A 14,465-nucleotide genomic window follows, 5' to 3' on the forward strand; every position below is an offset into this window, starting at 1 on the left:
TGTTGGGAGCACCTTCACCAGAAGGGCCACAGTCCTTTCAGTAAGTGGCTCAGCACCCCCTTTTCCGGGGGGCAGTTCTGGATGGTCAATGGAGCCACCCTGCCAGCCGCTCCCTCATTCCACACGTCAGTAATGAGAAGCTGCAGATCTGCACATCCAGGGTGCGGTCGTGGTCCGGGCACAGACCCCATCGCCCTGTTACTGGGCACCCAGGGTGCGGTCATGGTCCGGGCACAGACCCCATCGCCCTGTTACTGGGCGCCCAGGGTGCGGTCGTGGTCCGGGCACAGACCCCATCGCCCTGTTACTGGGCGCCCAGGGTGCGGTCGTGGTCCGGGCACAGACCCCATCGCACTGTTACTGGGCGCCCAGGGTGCGGTCGTGGTCCGGGCACAGACCCCATCACCCTGTTACTGGGCGCCCAGGGTGTGGTTGTGGTCCGGGCACAGACCCCATCACCCTGTTACTGGGTGCCCAGGGTGTGGTTGTGATCCGGGCACAGACCCCATCACCCTGTTCCTGCTTCACACGTTTTGAAGATTTAATGTGTTTGTTGCATGAAGGCGCGACATGAATTGGGGGAAATGGACGGTTTGCCTGAGCTGCCCTGGTCCAGCTGTATTGGTGCTGGGGGGGAATGGGGCTGCAGCGCCGTTGCCATGGGAACAGCAACTCTGTCCCCCCCCCCCCGGAACAGGCCGTCGCCGTGGGAACAGCGACTCTGTTTCCTCCCCCCCGGAACGGGCCGTCACCATGGGAACAGGAAGAGCCCCCGAGCGGAAGCGGCGGCGATGGAGCTGCACCAGGTGAACCGGGCTGGGGGGTCCCGGCGGGAGTCCCGGGTTTGGGGGGGGCGGTGGGAGGGGAGTGAGGGGGTTGGGATAAGGGAGGGAGATGGGTGGGGGGATGGGGTAGGGGGAGGTGGTGGTGAGGGGGCTGGGGGTGGGTGAAGGATGTGGGTGTCATGAGGGGGTTGGGGTTGTGGAGTATGGGCATGGAGGTGGGGGCATGGTGGTGGGGTGGGGGTGTGGTGAGGGTGTAGGTGAGGGGGGTGAGGGTAGGTGGCTGGGGTGAGGGGGGTGAGGGTGTGTGGTGGGATGGGGGTGGGGAGAGGGGGGTAAGGGTGTGAGGGGATTGTTGGGTGGGGTGAGGGTGTGTGGTGAGGGGGTGGGGGTGTGTGTGGGTGTGGTGAGGGTGTAGGTGGGTGGGGTGAGGGGGGTGAGGGTGTGTAGTGGGCTGGGGGTGGGGTGAGGGGGGTGAGGGTGTGGGGAGAGGGGGTAGGTGGGTGGGGTGAGGGGGTGAGGGTGTGTGGTGGGATGGGGGTGGGGAGAGGGGGTAGGTGGGTGGGGTGAGGGGGGTGAGGGTGTGTGGTGAGGGGGTGGGGTGAGGGGGTGAGGATGTGGTGAGGGGGTGGGGTGTGAGGGGGTAGGTGGGTGGGGTGAGGGTGTGTGGTGAGGGGGTGGGGGTGTGAGGGGGTAGGTGGGTGGAGTGAGGGGGTGAGGGTATGTGGTGGGGGGGTGGGGAGAGGGGGTAGGTGGGTGGAGTGGGGGGTGAGGGTGTGTGGTGGGATGGGGGTGTGGTGAGGGAATAGTGGTGAGGGGTGTGGGTGTGGTGGTGTGGTAGGGGGATGGTGATGGTGTGGGGTGAGGGGTGGGAAGTGGTGAGGCGGTGGGGTGAGAGTGTGTGTTGGGGATGGTGGGGGGAGTGGACGGCAGCATGGGGGTAGGTATGGTGGGTGGTCAGTCTTCTCCCCAGGGTAGGAGGTGTGTCCAAAACTGGGGGCAGAGGCTTAAGGTGAGAGAGAAGAGATTTAATAGGAACTCGAGGGTCAACTTTTACACCCAGAGGGTGGTCAGTACATGAAACAACTCTCCAGAGGAAATGTTGAGTTAGGTACATTAACAACATTTAAAGGGCACTTGGACAGGTCCATGGATAGGAAAGGTTTAGAGGGATATGGGCCAAATTTGGGGAAGTGGGACTGGCTCAGGGAGGCATCTTTGTCGGCACAGACCAGTTAAGCTGAAAGGCCCGTTTCCATGCTGTATAACTGGCTCTATGGCAGGTGCAGGGAAATGTGAAATCATCCAGTTTGGCAGGAAAAAAAAATGGAATTACTCACAAGTCTCTGAAAGTACAAAGTAAATGGTATGTAGGCTTTTATTGCAAGAGGATTTGAGTACAAGATTAAAGTTGTCCTACTACAATTATGAAGTGCCTTGGTGAAACCACCCTGGAGGACTGTGTTCAATTTCAGTTTCCTGTAATGACAAGTGGAACACTGGCTTTTGAGGGAGTGCATCAGACGGATTCGTGGATGGCATCTGTCATGTGAGAGAGATCGAGTGTAATAGGCGTTGTACTCTGGAGTTTGGAAGAACGAGGTGACCTCACCAAAACTGAAAAATTCTTAGAGCATTATCAAAGAATCATAGAACCATAGAACAGTACAGCACAATACAGGCCCTTCAGCCCACAATGTTGTGCCGACCATTAAACCTCACCTAAGACTATCTAACCCCTTGCTCCCACATATCCCTCTATTTTAAATTCCTTCATACGCTTATCTAGTAACCTCTTAAAGTTGACCAATGTACCTGCCTCCACCACCGCCCCAGGCAGTGCATTCCATGCCCCAACCACTCTCTGGGTAAAAAACCTTCCTCTGATATCTCCCTTGAACTTCCCACCCATTACCTTAAAGCCATGCCCTCTTGTATTGAGCATTGGTGCCCTGGGAAAGAGGTGCTGGGTGTCTACTCTATCTATTCTTAATATTTTGTACACCTCTATCATGTCTCCTCTCATCCTCCTCCTCTCCAAAGAGTAAAGCCCTAGCTCCCTTAGTCTCTCCTCATAATGCATATTCTCTAAACCAGGCAGCATCCTGGTAAATCTCCTCTGCACCCTTTCCAACACTTCCACATCCTTCCTATAATGAGGTGACCTATAATATAGAAGAGTGTTTCTCTTATTTAAGGAATCCAAAACCAGTCCTCACAATTCTCGTGAGATGTGGGAGCTCTGGAGACCTTAAGTCTCCCTGATAGCTACATCTGCACAAGGTGCATCCAACTGCAGCTCCATACAGACCGTTAGGGAACTGAAGCTGCAGCTGGATCACCTTCAGCTCCTACAGGAAAACGAGGAGTTCATAGATAAGCTACAGGGAGGCAGTCACTCCTAAGCTGCAGGAGGCAGGTAGCTGGGTGACTGTCAGGAGAAGGAAGGAGAATAGGCAGGTAGTGCAGAGAACCCCTGTGGGCGTTCCCCTCAATAACAGGTATACCGCTTTGGATACTGTTGGGGGGAACCACCTACCATGGGAAAGCTGCAGTGACCAGGTCTCCGACACTGATCCTGGCTGTGTGGTGCAGAAGGGAAGTGGGGAGAAGAGGAGAGCGGTAGTGATAGATGATTCACTAGTAAGGGGGGCAGACAGATTCTGTGGACGTGAAAGAGACTCCTGGATGGTATGTTGCTTCCTGGGTGCCAGGGTTAGGGACATCTCAGATCAGGTCCACAGCATTCTGAAGGGGGAGCACGAACAGCCAGAACTCAGTGACAGTGACCATAACTCCTTGACCTTTACCATAGCCTTGGAGAGGGATAGGAGCAGATGATATGGGAAAGTATTTAATTGGGGGAGGGGGAATTATGATGCTGTTAGGCAGGAAATTGAGAGTGTAAATTGGGAACAGATGGTCTGGGGGAAGTGTGGAGGTTTGTTTAGGGAGTACTTGCATGGGGCTCTGGGTGGGTTTGTCCCATTGAGGCAGGGTAAGGATGGTAGAGTGAAGGAACCGTGGTTGACAAGAGACATAGAATTTCTTGTCAAAAGGAAGAAAGGAGCTTTCCTAAGGTTTTGGATCAGACAGTGCTCTAGAGAGTTAAAAGGTAGCCAGGAGGGAGCTTAAGAATGGACTTAGGAGAGCTAGAAGGGGATATGAGAGGGCCTTAGAGAGTAGGATTAAGAAAAACTCCAAGGCATTCTACATGTATGTGAATCATAAGAGGATGACTAGAGTGAGGGTAGGACCGATCAGGGATAAAAGAGGAAATGTGCCTGGAGTTGGGGAAGAGGTAGGGGAGGTCCTCCATGAATACTTTGATTTGGTATTCACCAGAGAGAGAGACCTTGACGTTTCTAAGGATGGTGTACGACAGGCTGATACACCAGGGCATATTGATGTGAGGAAAGAGGATGTGCTGGAACTTTTGAAAAACATTAGGATAGATAAGTCACCGGGGCCGGAAGGGATATGTCCAAGGTTATTACGGGAAGCGAGGGAAGAGATTGCTGCGCCTTTGGCGATGATCTTTGCGTCCTCACTGGCCACAGGAGTGGTGCCAGATGATTGGAGGGTGGCAAATGTTGTTCCTTTGTTTAAGAAAGGGAGTAGGGATAACCCTGGGAATTACAGACCAGTGAGTCTTACTTCAGTGGTTGGCAAATTACTGGAGAAGATTCTTAAAGACAGGAGCTATAGGCATTTGGAGAAGCATAGGCTGAATAGGGACAGTCAGCATGGCTTTGTGAGGGGCAGGTCATTCCTCACAAGCCTGATTGAATTCTTTGAGGATGTGACAAAACACATTGATGAAGGTAGAGCAGTGGATGTGGTGTGCTGGGATCTTAGTAAAGCATTTGATTAGGTTCCTCATGCAAGGTTCATTCAGAAAGTCAGGAGGCATGGGATCCAGGGTGTGGATTCAGAATTGGCTCTCCCATAGAAAACAAGGGGTGGTGGTAGATGGAGCGTATTCTGCCTGGAGGTCGGTGAGTGTGTGGGGACTGAGTGTCCATCTAAATCTCTTAAACATAGTGAGTGTATCTGATTCCACCCCCTCCTCTGGCTGCACGTTCCAGACCTTCACCACCCTTCACATCCAGCACACCATTCTTCAATATTTCCGCCAGCTACAACGTGATCCCACCAGCAGTCCCAACTTCTGTATTCTCTGCTCTGACCTATGAAGGCAAGTATGCTTTATGCCTTCTTCACCACCCTACCTTCCAGCTGAGCTACATCCTTCTATATCCTTAGATAACCTTCTTTGCTATCTACAACATAATTTTCATGTCATCTGAAAACTTAATAATCAGACCCCCTACCTTCTCATCCATTTATTACAAACAACAAAGGTCCCAGCACCAATCCCTGTGGTACACCACTTGTTACAGACTTCCAGTCAGAACAACATCAATCTTACCGTGCTGGACCTTGTCAAAGGCCTTACTAAAGTCCACGTAAATCATGTCTACCACTCTGCCTTCATCAATTTTCTTAGTTACCTCCTCAAAAAGCTCAATGAGATTTGTAAGGCATGATCTCCCCTGCACTAATCACGCTGACTCCTCCTAATCAGTTTGTAGCTTTCCAGGTGAACATAAATTCTGTCCCTCAGAATCTTCTGCAACAACTTCCCCACCACAGATGGAAGGCTCTTTAATGATCTTATTGAATGGCAAAGCAGACTCGAGGAGGCAAATGGCCCACCCTGCTCTTGTTCCTATGTTTCACTTTGCCTCATAGCTCCAGCTGCTCAGGTTTGATCCTGACCTTAGGTGCTGTCTGAGTGGAGTTTGCATGTTCTCCCTGTGACCGTTTGGGTTTCCTTTGGGTGCACCGGGTTCATCTCAAAGAAATGTGGTTTGGGAGGTTAATTGGCCACTGTAAATTACACCTAATGTTGAGGTGAGTGGTTGAATGTACTGGGGGGGTGGGGGCAGTTTTGGGGTGTTGATGGGAATGTGTAAGTGGGTTGGCGTGGACTCATTGGGCCAAATGGTTTGTTTCATGCTGATTTCCATTGCCTATCCAAAGCTCTAAAGTTCTTCCTTCTGTCACAATGCCCTGTGTGGCTCTGGCAAAGTTTATTTGTTGTCCTGGAACTGTCTGTCGAGTCGAAAGTGATTTGCTTCTACTCCAGTTCTGTGGGTTCTGAGAGGGCTGAAGGTTGTGAGATACTTTGTTAGGATTGTTTGTGATGCAAGGATCAGTCAAAGTTAGCACAGATTTATGAAACAGACAAATTTACTGGAACTATTTTGAGTGGATGGAGGGACGGAGGGAACCAGTAGATGTGGTGTAGTTAGACTTCCTGAAGACTTGTAAGGTTCTATAGAGTCATAGAGCAATACAGCACAGATACAGGCCCTTCGGCCCAACCAGTCCATGCCGACCACGGTGTCCACCCAGCTAGTCCCAATTTCCTGCATTTGGCCCATATCCCTCCAGTTCCCGCCCCTCCATGTACCTATCCAAGTGCTTCTTAAATGATACTGTTGTACCTGCCTCACCCACTTCCTCTGGCAGCTCGTTCCATATACTCACCACTCTCTGCGTGAAAAAGTTGACCCTCAGGCCCCTTTTAAATCTTTCCCTTCTCACCCTAATTCTATGCCCCCTAGTTTTGGACTGCCATACCCTGGGGAAAAGACTGTTACCGTCCACCTTATCTGTGCTCATCATTTCAAATATTTCTATAAGGTTGCCCCTCATTCTCCTACAGTCCAAGGAATAAAGACCTAGCCTGGCCAACCTCTCCTTATAACTCAGGCCTTGTAGTCCTGGCAACATCTTCGTAAATGTTTCCTGCACTCTTTCCCATGTAAGAAATTAGTGTGAAAAATGAAAGCAGATGGATTGGGGGTAGGGTATTGATGTAGATGGAGAGCTACAAAGGACAGATGAAAACTTTACCTAGAGAGTGGTGAACCTGATCAATTCTCTTCTTTAAAAAGCAGTTGAAGCCAAATCGTTAAATATGTTCAAGAAGGAGTTGCATATTTTTCTTCTGGCTAACGAGATCAAAGAATATGTGGAGAGCAGGAAGGGGACACTGAACGATTAACCATGATCATACTGGATGGTGGAGTAGGTTGGAGGCGCCAAACAGCCTTTTGTTCTCAGTTTCTGTGTTCACGGTGTTGCGTTGCTGTTGATGTCCCATCAATGACGCCCTGACCGGGGAAACACTTCCCTTTCTCACTCTGTCAGGATTAGTATTTATTACGTGCTCCCTTTGCCACTCTGCTCCCATGTGACTGGTACCTTCACTCTGTCCTGATCTGTCCCCACCCTGGGCATCCTGCAGTGACCGCCCTCCCTGAACGAGGAGATGACACCAGATTGTCACTAAGCCATGATGAAGGTGTGTTTGGTGTCGATGGGGAGTTTGGTCTACTGAGTTATGATAGCAACGTTTAAGAGGCATTTAGACAGACGCATGGACAGCAGGGAATGGGGGGATATGGATGTGCAGTTTAAATTGGCATCATGGTCAACACAGACACTGTGGGCTGAGGGGTCTATTCCTGTGCTGTAGTTCCGTGTTCTATGCTTGGACATTGACCAGTCTCTCTGACTGCAGATGCTGTTGCCATTTGCATTAGCTCTCTTGGTCAGGTACGAGTACGGATTACCAGAGCAACCTCCGGACCAGCTGAAGGTGTTCCTCAAGTGCCTGCCGGTCCTAGTCCTCATCGCTCTGATCCTGGAGAGCCAGCATGGAAATGACTTCTCCCTCAGGCTGGTGGTAGCCATGGGCTTTGCTGCTGCAGGTGAGCTGCCAGACAGTTGGCAGGTATTTGTGACTCTGCAGGTTTTTTGTTAATAAAACAAAATTTGTGCAGTTACCCAGTCAGAACTGTATCCAGTGCCCTCTGCTCCTGACTGCTTGCTTCCATCTCCCTCACCCAGCGCTCCAAGGGTTGCAACCCACACTCTGCCACGTTCTTCCCTTGGTTCCAGTGGCTGACCCACCAGTGTTCACGCTTCCTCTGCCTCTGTAACAGCCATTGGATGACACACTGGGGGAGATAGTTCCACCTGCTTTGATCCAATTGGCCTCTTGTTCTTTTGTTTTACCTTTGGCAGAAGGTCAGAGGGAAGAGGAGGCAGTCCTGCTGTTCCTTCACCGTCCACTGAACTGCCAACCCTACAGTTACTGTCAATGGCACAGAATGTCACTTCATATTCTCCAGCCCATGAAGATAGAATATTAGTGTACAAATGCAGCAGGTAATTGGGAAGACAAGTTGCTTCTTCCTGCAGGTGTTTGAATATAAAAGTAGGGAAGTCTTGCTACAACTCTCCAGGGCATTGAGGAAACCACCCAGAGTTCTGGGTAAAGGGCCTGGGCGCAGTGGCTGGGTACTGGACTGTCGGCCAGAAGGTAATATCGTCATCCACATCCTTGGTGCAAGTCAGTAATGTCGATTGGACAGGGTTCAGTGTCCAACCCTGGACTATTGATCCAGGGTTCAAATCCCACCATAAATTGTAACAGTAACTAAATGTATAAATTTTTTACAAAAACTATTAGTAATAACCATGAATGTACAGATTTTTGTTAAAAAAACCCTTCTGGTTCACTAATGTCCTTCGTTAATGATCTGCCAGCCTAACCTGGTCTGGCTTGTATGTGACTCCAGACTTCCAACACGGTAGCTGCCTTCACAGTTGTGGGGTAATTGAGGATGGGCAATAAATGCTGGCTTTGTCAATGATGTCAAGGTCCTGTGAATGAATACATTTAAGAACAGTTTTGGTTGTTTTATTTTAGGATACACTTGTTCTGCGCAAGGATCAGTAGGTTGATTCCTGAGATGAAGGGTCTGTCACATGGGGCAAGACTGGCCCTCTCCTCACTGTTCATAAGAATAAGAAATGTTCCAATTAAAACATAAAAGATTAGAGTCATAGAGTTGTACAGCATAGAAACAGGCCCTTCGGCCCATCGTGTCCGCTGTGTCCATCATGTCCGTCGTGTCCGTCATGTCCACTGTGTCCGTCACGTCTATCGCGCCCGTCTTGTCCGTCGTGTCCATCATGAACCCTGCTCATTCTTAAATGTCTCTTAAATGTTGTTCCTGTTCCTGCCTCCACCCCCTCTGGCAGCTCATTCCAAACACCAACTACTCTTTGTGAGAAAAATTTACCCCCCAGATCCCGTTTAAACCTCGAGAAACAAAGGACTTCAGATGCTGGAATCTAGATGAAAAACACGATGATGCTGGAGGAACTCAGCAGGCCAGGCAGCATCTGTGGAGAAAAGCATGTCTATGGATGCTGCCTGGCCTGCTGAGTTCCTCCAGCATCATTGTGTTTTTCATCCACTTTAATCATGCGCCCCCTCACCTTAAGCCTATGTCTTTTAGTTTTAGACACCCCTACCATGGGAAACAGACACTGGCTATCTACCCTATCTATGTCTCTCATAATTTTATGTACCTCTATCTGACACCTCTCAGCCTTCTTTGCTTCAGGGAAAACAGACCGGCCCTATCCAATGTTTTAAACGACAGTGACATACTCCTGTACTCAATACCTTGGCCGATGAATACAGGCGTGCCAGACGCATTCTTCACCCTTGTCTACATGTGTCGCCACTTTTGAGGAACTACATACCTGTACCCCTAAGTCTCTCTGTTCAACAACATTCCCCAGGGCCCAGCCATTCACTGTCTATGTGCCCAGGTTTAACTTCCCAAAATACATACTTATCTGAATTAATTCCATCTGCCACTCCTTTGCCCACTTTCCCATTTGATCCAGATCCTGTGGTAACTGTAGACAAACTTCTTCACTGTTCATAGTGCCACCAATTTTAATGTCATCTGAAAATTTACCAATCATGTCACCTACATTTTTATCCAGATCATGAATACAGATGACAAACAACAGTAGACCAGCACCGATCCTTGCCCCACAACACTGGTCACAGGCCTTCAATTTGAAAAACAACCCTCCACTACCACCCTCTGTCTCCTAACACTTTTCCAAGCGCTCTGCTATTGCACCCTATGTAATAGAGTCCAGCCTTTCCCCACTGCTGTTGTCAGGCATAGTGATCTCTCATCCTCTGTCTTTTCCCTTCCTCCTTTCCAAAGTGGGGTTACGTTGGCCATTCTTCAACTGTAGAAACTGCTCCAGAATTAAATGGTCTCGTGTGGGACCTTGGGCTTGAGTTATAAAGACCAAAGGTCTTCTGAAAGCTCAAGTGCACCACAACCACTCTCATCTCTTCTGCTGGTTATAACCTCAAAATGTGTTAACAGATTTATCAGCCGCCATTTATCTTTTATAAATCCATAGGTTGTACAATTTTCCATTAACATTAGGATACCTGGTCTGTAGTTCACTACTTTCTCTCCCTCCTTTCATAAATATTGGGTTACATTTGCTTCCTTCCAATCTATGGGGGCAATTTTGGAACCTGTGGAATTCTGGAAGCATTCTCCACCTACCTCCATAACCACCTCATTCAAAACCTCAGGATACAGCTCATCAGCTCCTGGGGATTTTTCCATTTTCAGTCTGATTAACTTCTCTGTCTTGTTCCCTGTCTATACAATTTCTCCTGTCTGTAAAGCACCCACATTAATATTTGCTAATCCTTTCATTTTTAGAATATATATATATATATTGCCAGATTACTTCTTAATTTTACTTTCCCTTTCTTTATTAATCACTTGATCCTCCTTTGCTGAATTCTGAAATGTTCCCAATCCCCAAGGCTTGCTGTTCTTTTAGGCAACTTTATAAGTTGTTTTCTTTGCTCAGACCAACTTCTCTTAATAGCCACAGTTGGATATTTTTGGGTTTTGTGGTGAGAGGGAGCAGGTTTGAGGTGAGAGGGAGAGGGTTTGAGGTGAGAGGGAGGAGGTTTGAGGTGAGGGACGGGGTTTGAGGTGAGGGGGGACTGAGGTGAGAGGGAGGGGGTTTGAGGTGAGGGAGGGGGTTTGAGGTGAGAGAGAGGAGTTTTCAGGTGAGAGGGAGGAGTTTTTAGGTGAGAGGAAGCAGGTTTGAGGTGGGAGGGAGGAGGTTTGTGGTGAGGGAGGGGGTTTGAGGTGAGAGGGAGCAGGTTTGAGGTGAGGGAGGAAGTTTGAGGTGAGAGGGAGAGGGTTTGAGGTGAGAGGGAGGAGGTTTGTGAGGGAGGGGGTTTGAGGTGGGGGGGACAGGTGAGAGGGAGGGGGTTTGAGGTGAGAGGGAGGAGGTTTGAGGTGGGAGGAAGGTTTGAGGTGAGAGGGAGCAGGTTTGAGGTGAGGGAGGAAGTTTGAGGTGAGGGAGCAGGTTTGAGGTGAGAGGGTTTGAGGTGGAGGGGGTTTGAGGTGAGGGAGGGGGTTTGAGGTGAGAGGGGGAGGGAGGAGGTTTGAGGTGGGAGGGAGCAGGTTTGAGGTGGGAGGGAGGAGGTTTGTGAGGGAGGAAGTTTGTGGTGAGAGGGAGCAGGTTTGAGGTGAGGGAGCAGCTTTGAGGTGAGGAAGTTTTGAGGTGAGAGGGAGCAGGTTTGAGGTGAGGGAGGAAGTTTGAGGTGAGGGAGGGGTTTGAAGTGAGGGAGCAGGTTTGAGGTGACAGGGAGGGGGTTTGAAGTGAGAGAGGAAGTTTGAGGTGAGGGAGGGGGTTTGTGGTGAGAGAGAGGAGGTTTGAGGTGAGGGAGGGGGTTTGAGGTGAGAGGGAGGAGATTTGAGGTGAGAGGGAGGGGGTCAGGTGAGGGGGGGGTTTGAGGTGAGAGGGAGAAGGTTTGCGATGAGAGGGAGGAGGTTTGAGGTGTGAGGGGGTTTGAGGTGAGAGGGAGGATGTTTGAGGTGAGGGGGAGCAGGTTTGAGGTGAGGGAGCAGGTTTGAGGTGAGGAAGGTTTGAGGTGAGAGGAAGCAGGTTTGTGGTGAGGGAGGGGTTTGAAGTGAGGGAGCAGGCTTGAGGTGAGAGGCAGGAGTTTTCAGGTGAGAGGGAGGAGTTTTCAGGTGAGGAAGGAGGTTTGAGGTGAGAGGAAGCAGGTTTGAGGTGGGAAGGAGGAAGTTTGTGAGGGAGGAGGTTTGAGGTGAGACGGAGGAGGTTTGAGGTGAGGGAGCAGGTCTGAGGTGAGAGGGAGCAGGTCTGAGGTGAGAGGGAGGAGGTCTGAGGTGAGAGGGAGGAGGTCTGAGGTGAGAGGGAGGGGGTTTGAGGTGAGGGAGGGGGTTTGAGGTGAGGGAGGAGGTTTACAGGGGATCTGAGGGGTAATTTTTCACACAGAGCGGTTGGTACCTGGAAGGAGCTGCCAGAGGAGGTGGTTGAAGCAGCAATAGTAACAACATTGGAGAGATATCTGGACAGGTGCTTGACTGAGCAGGGCATGGAGGGAGATGGGATTAATGCAGGCAGGTGAGAGTGGTGTGGATAGGCATGATGGTCAGCATAGACGCAGTGGGCTGAAGGGCCTGTTTCTACGCTGTCCAACTCTGTGACTTTAAGAAAGAAGTGTTTGTTGTAAACTATACATTAATTGCACTTACACTATACATTAAAAGACTGAATGTCTTGAGACATAAGGATGGATTGCATACTGTTTTCCCTGGAGCGAAGGAGGCTGAGGGGTGACCTTATAGAGGTTTATAAAATCATGAGGAGAATGGTCACAGTCTTCCCAGGGTAGGGAGTCTAAAACTAGAGGGCGTAGTTGTCAAGTGATAGGGGAACGATTTAAAGGGGATCTGAGGGGTAAGTTTTTCACACTGAGGGAGATGGGTATGCGTAACGAGCTACCAGAGGAAGTGGTTCGGGGGGGAGGTACAAATATAACACTTCAAAGGCATTTGGACAGGTAAGTGGTAGGAGAGGCAAATAGGATTGGCTCAGGTGGGCACCTTGGGCAGAATGGACAGGTTGAAATGAAGAGTCTGTTTCCATGCTGTGTAACTCTAATCCTCTCAGTGAGAGCCATTATTTATTGACCATCATACCTTTTAACATAGTTTTCCAATCTATCATTGCCAGTTCGCTCCTATTGTGATTTGCTTGTTTAGATTTGGGACCTTTGTTTCAGATTGAACTAAATCACTTTTAATGTTTTTGAAGAGTTTGATCATAAGAGTCATTGTGTCACACAGCACAGAAACAGGCCCTTTGGCCCAACATGTCCTTGCTGACCATCAAGTGCTCATCTGTACTGATCCCATGTACCAGCACTTGGTCTGTAGCCTTCTCTGCCTTGGCAACTGAAGTGCTGGCCCAGATATTTCTTCAACGTTGTGAGAGTCTCTGCTTCCACCACCCTCTCAGGCAGTGAGTTCCTGATTCCAACCCCCACTGCGTTAAATTCTTTTGTCATCAGATCTTCTCTAACCCTCTTCATCTTAAACCTATGACCTCCGGTCTGCCACAAGAGAAAGTTTCTTATAATCTACCCTCTCTCTGCTGCTGATGATTTAAGTGGGATGTGCGACTGCTCTCTGGGAAGCATTTGTGTGAGTCGGATTGTAAGCTGCCACAGGATGACAGTTAGTTCTCTTTCTTCCTGCAGGTGACGTGTGCCAGCTCTACAAAGATCAACACTTCACTCATGGTGTAATCTCTTTTGGGATTGCATACTGTCTGTTTGCAGTGGCATTTGGGCTGAAGGTAGACCACAAGTGCCTGGGTGCTCTAATCTGTGTGGTGGCTACGGCAACATATTACTTGGTAACTCCTGGTGTCCAGGGTGTGTCACAGCCCGTTGTGCTTGCCTACACGCTGGCGGTCTTGCTGATGATCTGGAGGGCCATGGCTTGGTGGAGGAATACTCACCACAGGAGCAGCTTGTGTGCCATGTATGGGGCAATCATTCTCGCCATCTCCAATGTCATCCTGTCCAATCACATCTTCCAGTTCCCCGTCCCCCACAGCCCCCTTCTGCTCAGTTCCTGCTACTACACGGGGCAATTGCTCATCGCCATGTCTTCACTCTAGACCCTGCTGCCAACTGAGAAATTGTTTTATTTTTACATATAATTCCCCTGCGTTCCTCCTGCAAACCCTCTGAGCTAGTCCATCCCACAGCACAGCCGCCCCACCCACTATTACCCCAGTTTAAACTGCAACTCTCAGGGTCATGGTCGCAGATGACAGGACCTTCTCCCACTCCCACCCCCTACCCAAACCCAGAGCCTGAATGTCTGAATCAGCCTCTGTACCCCATCCTCAGAACCATCCTAAATTCTACCCACACCCCACAACCCCCTGAACCTCCTGAAACACCACCCCAACCCAAAAACCTCCCGAAACTATCCCACACCTCAGAACCCTCCGCCCAGAACCTCCCTCAGAACTGTCACCTTCAGCCAGACTCTCCCATCCCCAGCCTGCCCACTGCTGTTGGAGGAACCTGCTGCCACACTCCCAGTCACTGGTCCAAGGGTGAGAGTGTGTGTGAGCTGAAGGTCCCAGCCAACCTTCCCTGTGTCCAGACCGGTCGAAACACTTCCACAAAGTGAAATAAAGAGCGCTGCTGTTGAGAGGAAATAGGAATGATGCCTGAACTGTGGGAGCAATTTGTTTATTCATGTGCGGTGTCGTTTAACAATAACCCACATCTACAACCCCATCCACATGCCCCAAGGACCCTCCCCCCCAACCACTGGGACTAGCAGTTCCTGCCGTCCCCCACCTCTGACCCCTGCCACCTTCAGTCTCCCCCCCCCCACCCCCCCACCCCCCAAGCCCCTG

The 14,465-nt window shown here is 50.2% G+C and overlaps 1 protein-coding gene across 1 annotated transcript; it reads left to right on the forward strand.

The window, feature by feature from the left end:
* The first annotated feature begins 637 nt into the window (after nt 1-637).
* LOC127578168 (lysoplasmalogenase-like protein TMEM86A) lies at nt 638-13,709 on the forward strand. The gene is made up of 3 exons (XM_052029794.1): nt 638-806; nt 7,400-7,567; nt 13,285-13,709. Exons 1-3 carry the CDS (start codon nt 638-640, stop codon nt 13,707-13,709), a joined length of 762 nt encoding a protein of 253 aa, XP_051885754.1.
* The last annotated feature ends 756 nt before the right edge of the window (nt 13,710-14,465 follow it).

Source organism: Pristis pectinata, chromosome 15, assembly GCF_009764475.1.
Source record: "Pristis pectinata isolate sPriPec2 chromosome 15, sPriPec2.1.pri, whole genome shotgun sequence".
Classification (NCBI taxonomy): domain Eukaryota; kingdom Metazoa; phylum Chordata; class Chondrichthyes; order Rhinopristiformes; family Pristidae; genus Pristis; species Pristis pectinata.

What these genes read in the sequence shown, in the direction of transcription:
- LOC127578168 (XM_052029794.1), top strand. Translation starts at nt 638, where the DNA reads ATGGGGCTGCAGCGCCGTTGCCATGGGAACAGCAACTCTGTCCCCCCC. An exon ending in CGGCGATGGAGCTGCACCAG is followed by an intron (nt 807 to 7,399) that starts GTGAACCGGGCT and finishes CATTTGCATTAG; the next exon opens with CTCTCTTGGTCAGGTACGAG. An exon ending in CATGGGCTTTGCTGCTGCAG is followed by an intron (nt 7,568 to 13,284) that starts GTGAGCTGCCAG and finishes TTCTTCCTGCAG; the next exon opens with GTGACGTGTGCCAGCTCTAC.